Source organism: Xenopus tropicalis, chromosome 3, assembly GCF_000004195.4.
Source record: "Xenopus tropicalis strain Nigerian chromosome 3, UCB_Xtro_10.0, whole genome shotgun sequence".
Taxonomy (NCBI): domain Eukaryota; kingdom Metazoa; phylum Chordata; class Amphibia; order Anura; family Pipidae; genus Xenopus; species Xenopus tropicalis.
In genome coordinates, this window is record NC_030679.2 from 140556095 (window position 1) to 140562079 (window position 5985).

Consider the following 5985-nt stretch of genomic DNA (forward strand, 5'->3'; position numbering starts at 1 on the left):
GTGGGGAGCAGCTGGCTTGGGTCAGCGCTGGGATCGGGATTAGAGCTTCCTGCTGAGCTGAGATCCGGCGTTCGGGGAGAGATGACGGGGAACGGAGCGAACGACCCCAGGCGGCCGGGGAAAGTACACCGGTGAGGGATGGGGCATCTCTGGGTTCCATACAATCAGCTTTACCTCCGCCAATGGGATGGTTTTAGGGTGGAAGAGAAGGGACCAATCACATTGCTCCTTCTAGGTGTAGTCGGATAATATGTCCTATGTTATACTGATATGGTTCTCTATATTCATTAGAAAAGCTAAAGGCACCTGTGTTTGAACTACAGTGACCAGCATCCCCCTAAAGCCTGTGCAGTTGGGGATTGTGGGAGTTGTAGTTGTAGTTGGAGTTGTAGCTGGTGGCTACAGACCAGACATTCTTTGGTTTTTTTTTTAATTCTTTCTCCTTCAGAGATGGGTCCCACCATCCCAGGGGATCTCTTTTTTTTGTAAAGCTGGGCATTTATGGGAACATCTGCCAGTTCCCTGAAGATCTTTGGGCCTACAGGCCTGTCCAGTTCGCCAGATATTGGTCAGGTAGGCCCGTTGGTGGGCAAGAAGCCGCTGACTCGGTCAGGAAGCCCCATACATGGGGTGATTGGCTGAGGGTGGCAATGTACGCAAAGATCTGCTTGTTTGGTGAGGTCGAATTGAGGTGGGTTATATCAGGCTTTTGCCCATCAGGAATTTTAAGGCTAGATATCTGGCCCATATTTCTATAGATCTCTATGGGATACGGTGTGTGAAAGGGCCCTACAAGGGCAGATAAGCTGCCAACTCCAAGACTGAAGGGGCTGCACTTGTAGCTTAAATCCGCCCGTGTAAGGCCAGCTTTCGTCTTGAAGGGCAGCCAGTGGCTTATAGCGGATCTCAAGTCGGCAGCTTTTCTGCCTGTGTATTTACCCTCCCTGAGAGATTGCTGGGCAGGTTTGAAAATCCCGTTGATATAGTCTAATCCCGACAGGCCTGCATGAACCTTCGTTATGATCTATTCATTGGCCGGGGTTCAAACCTTTGGATTAGCCTAGAAAGCAGTAGGCCAAATCAAAAGACCCATTAGTTTGTAGACCGTGCCAAGGAGTGAATCTTTATGTGTGGTTAGCTTTACTCTGCAAATCTGTAATGAGGCATAGTTAGAGCCTTGTATTAGGGGCCCTACCATGCTGCAAATGCTTAATCATATAATAATAATAATAATGCTATTTCTCTGTTATACCCCTTTATTCATCAAACTTGCCCAATCTGGTCCATTTGCAAAGTACAACAGGATGCTTTATGGCAGAGGGGCTCTTGAGCTTTAGTTGTGGTTTACCTGGGACTAGAGACCTGCAAAGTTCTAATTGGGTGAACCTGCAGCAAGAACCTCAACCCCCATGTTTTTCTACTTTCACCAGAATTTAACTGCACACCTATATGTCCAATACCCATAGACTAACCCTGAAATCTACATAGCACAGTGGGCAATATCAGGCTGATTTGATTGTTGGGCTCTTGGGACGAGGGCCTACGGGCAATCAGGACAAGAACCGCATCAATGTTCAGGTGCAGTCCTCGATCCAACAGGAAAATCAAACTTGCCTGATGGATATCTGGCCAGTTGGGCAGGCCAGTCAGCTGGCACCATATGTTATATATATATATATGTCATAATAAAATGCAGACTTTGCTCCTCTGTAGAGTGCCTGGTAAAGTCAGAGGGGGAGCCTTGTACATTTAATAGGGTGGGGTTCTCAAGTGGTAAACAGGGTTAAAATAAGCCATTGCTATACAGCAGGGGTCCTCAAACTTTTTAAACAGGGGGCCAGTTCACGGTCCCGCAGACTGTTGGGGGGGCCGGGCTATAGTTAGTCCTCAAATTACGGGCCCCCGCTGGACAAGTCATAGTGTTGGCCGGTGGGACTTGGTGACGTGATGTGCTGGGGCTGAGGCAGACAGGTAGTAGCCAGGGGTGAGGAAGCAGCGGGCACAAGTAAACGACTTAGGGGGTCATAGTTTGAGGACCCTTGCTATAGAAGGAATAACGGGAGATAAGTACCAGACACAGTATAAAGAGAAAACTTGTAATAAGGATGTCTAACACCCTAATTTGCTGACTCCTGATTTCCCTAATTTTACTAACTGTGTATTTCCATAGGTACAAAGCCCCAACCACAGAGAGCTCCCCTACTCTAGATGATCCTACACCCGATTACATGAACCTGCTGGGGATGATATTCAGTATGTGTGGACTCATGCTTAAGGTGAGTTTTGGGAGTAACAGCAGGATTGTGTCTTTCTCTGTGGGCAGCCATTTGCAGTGGTCGCAACAGCCACAGATATAGGGGGATGCTGGGAACTGTAGTTCTGTGTAATCTGGAGTGCTAAATTTGTCTGTCCTACCCTAGAGATTACAGTCTGCAGATATTGGGAGCAGGATAAATTGGATTGCAGGAGGGATAATCTTATTATCAGTTGCTGTTTAGAAGTAGCCAGATGGTGTTATAGAGACGTCCATTGAAGGCTGGGGCTTGGAGGCACAAGCTGAGCTACACAAGAGGGCAATGGGGCTCTCAGATGAGATGTTTGCAGTAAGAACAATATGATTGAGATCAGAGCCTAAATGTATGGGGAAATGGCAAATACAGTGTAAGGATCCATATCTGGAAACCCATTATCCAGAAATCTCAGGATCATCTCCCATAGACTCCATTAGGTTTAAATCATTTTTAAAAAAAATAACTTCCCATTTCTCTGTAATATTAAAAACAATACCTTGTCCTTGATCCTAGCTAAGAGATTAATTAGCTTAGAGAATTAATCCTTATTGTTGACAAAACTAGCCTATTGGATATTTGAATGTTTTGGAGCAGATTTGAGATATGGAGAACCAAATTACAAAGATCTCTTATCTGAAAAAACCCAGGTCCCGAGCATTCTTGATAACAGGTCCGATTCCTGTACTGCTTTGTTTCATGAGGAGCATCATGTACAGAACAGGAATGGGAGCTGCCATGTTGCCTGCATCACTTCTAATGCTTTCCTTAAACCTTGATATTAAATTACCCCTTTCTTGACACTCATAGTTTACTATTGATAAGCCCTAAATGTAATTATGTTTATTGTTTCCAATTATGTTTCTCGTTGTTCAGGAGAATGAAGGGCTACTGGTTAATCATAATTTCCTCTGCTTGTGAATAGTCCATTTTGTTTCTATTAACTCTGAGCATTGTCTTCCCCTTGTTTAATATCTCTCCCCTCTATCGTAGCTGAAGTGGTGTGCGTGGATTGCTGTGTATTGCTCCTTTATCAGCTTCGCTAATTCTCGCAGCTCTGAAGACACCAAGCAAATGATGAGCAGCTTTATGTAAGTCCAACAGAGGAGGCCTAAGGGATCCGGGAACTTTGGACAACTAAGGGGTATATTTATCATGCTGTGGAAAAAGTGGAGTAAAACATTACTGGTGATGTTGCTTATAGCAGCCAATCAGATGCTTTGCTTTGGTTTTTTAACTGTTGAAATCTAATTGCTGATTGGTTGCCCTGGGCAACATCACTGGTAATGCTTCACTCCACATTTTACACAGCATAATAGATATACCCCTATGAGTATATGGCATGGTTGTGGGGGATGTAGAAGTGCAATATAAATAGGATAGATTATTATGGGGTTGAGAGAGACCAGGCAAATGGAGTTGTGGGGGTAAAGAGACCAGAGAGAAGTAACTCTGGAGAAGAGAGGCAGGGGAGTATAATGGAGGCAGGGGTAGAGCTGGGGAGAGTGACCTGTGGAGGACAAAGGTGTGGAGGGGGGTGAAAAGAGTGAGAGGCTCAAAAGTGGGAGGGTGGAGTTGTGAAATATAGGAGGTGACTGAAAAGGCAGGTAAGGGGGGTATGGAGCAGGGATGGTATGCATGGTACGGATCATAGGGTACATGTTTAATGCAATTTAATTCAGCAATAATTAATAATCACTATTGTTTTCCCCCAGGTTATCCATCTCTGCTGTGGTAATGTCGTATCTACAGAACCCACAGCCCATGTCGCCTCCCTGGTAGCAAGGCTATGCCATCCCGGCCTGCAGAATCTCTTTATACTGCCTGTCACCCCCAGGTGGGGGGGGTTCTTTTCTCAATAAATTATCTGATTTTGGAGAAACTCGAGTCTGTGAAGGATTCTTTGCTGCTCCTCTGTGCTTTTAGGATCAGTGCTGTCAGTGCAGTAACACCATTCATTTAACACTTCAACTGCCAAGGTGTATGACTTGCTAATGGGATCAGCAAGAATACACAGAAATAGAGCAGAATCTGTGTCACGTGATGCACTGTTGTCAATGACTCAGATCCAACATCCAATACCTGAATGCTTTCAGTGGACGCTGAAGGATGGTGACATGTTTAAGGTTTATTTAAGCTTTTCTGCCTTACAGTGTTGAGGGTCTTGGGTTTGGTACCATCTAAAAAGCTCTCTCATGCCTCACAGCTATTTACCATTTTTGTGGGCCACCGTGTTTTGTAGATAAAATGCTGGTACACCTAGGGGTATATTTATCATGCTGTGTAAAAAATGGAGTGATGTTGCTTATAGCAGCCAATCAGATGCTTTGCTTTGGTTTTCTGACTGTTGAAATCTAATTGCTGATTGGTTGCCCTGTGTAACATCACCGGCAATGCTTCCATTTTTTACATAGCATGATAAATATACCCCCTAGTGTTTCCTACTCATTGCCATGGCAACCATGTAAAAAGGTCGGGGTGTGTTTGTTATATGTCCCATTTTTTGATTTTTCAATGTTTTGGGTATGCCATATGCACAGGGTTTGTAGGTTATCAGTGTGTTTGGCTGGAATCTAAAATTAAAGAAAAGCCCAATCACATTTCTACACCCATCTCCCCAATGCACAGAGATGATTCCGTTTCTCAGCTTATGGGGGATACACAGCAGTGCAATAACTGCTGCAGAGACAAGTGACCCACCTGCAATCCAGTTATCTTGGCAGGAGCTCAGACATTAAAATTAGGGTTGTATAATATATTACACTAAGGGGTATAGTTATCATGCTGTGTAAAAAGTGGTTTGATGCATTACCGGTGTTGTTGCTCATAGCAGCCAATCAGAAATTAGATTTCAACAGTTAGAAAACCAAAGCAAAGCATCTGATTGGCTGCTATGAGCAACATCACCGGTAATGTTTCACTCCACTTTTTACACCACATGATAAATATACCTAAGTAAACTGGGGTTATGTAATAAAAGATGTTTTCAAGAGGTTTGCCTAGTTGCAGTAACCAATAGCAGCCAATCAGCAGTAGGCATTTACTGGTCACCTGTTTAAAAGCAAACCTTTTATTGGTTGCCATAGGTTACTGGCCCTGGGCAAACTTAATGCCTTTTATTACAAATAGGGGTTTGGATGTTACTGGTTACAGAGTTTATACCTACAATGGTTGCTGCTGCATCAACCTGGGTATATGGGTCCAATGTAGAAAAATAAGAAGCAAGATGCTTTCCAGAGAAGGAAAAAGGAGTAGCTGGGGGGACAGAATAGCTGCAAATAATAGGAGGGTCAGTGCCTAGGGTTGGTGCTCACCCCCCCCCCCCCCCATGTCTTCATTATTTTTGTGGTAGATATACAGGGATTTATATAAAAAAAAAGACATATATTTTCTGAAAGTACACATTCCAACGCAACAAAAATGGATTTGGTTATTAAAAAAAAAAAAAACTGCTTGCTTCCTCACGAAAAACAGTCGTAAACTACATCTTCCAGCACTCCTCTACCTTGGTTGCCGCGTTAGGGAATTCTGGGTATTGTAGTTTTCAACCCCCGAACGGCTACTGCTTTCGCTTCGTTGTTTAGACCCGGGCGGTCATGTGACTTTTTTTTTATCCAGTAACGCGGTGAGGGGGCGTAGCCCAAGTGCAAGGTCACGTGAACAGATGTAAATCCCCCCTCTGGCTCAGCTGGCGGTT

The 5985-nt window shown here is 44.2% G+C and overlaps 1 protein-coding gene across 1 annotated transcript; it reads left to right on the plus strand.

Annotated features, from left to right (window-relative positions):
• Positions 1 to 10: 10 nt before the first annotated feature.
• On the plus strand, positions 11 to 4170 carry wdr83os (WD repeat domain 83 opposite strand; the record flags this gene model as incomplete). Its single annotated transcript, NM_001126516.1, is given in 4 exon segments — positions 11 to 131; positions 2171 to 2276; positions 3282 to 3379; positions 4004 to 4170. Coding segments are annotated over 4 exon segments (321 nt in total). The 3' UTR covers positions 4071 to 4170.
• Between the last annotated feature and the right edge of the window lie 1815 nt (positions 4171 to 5985).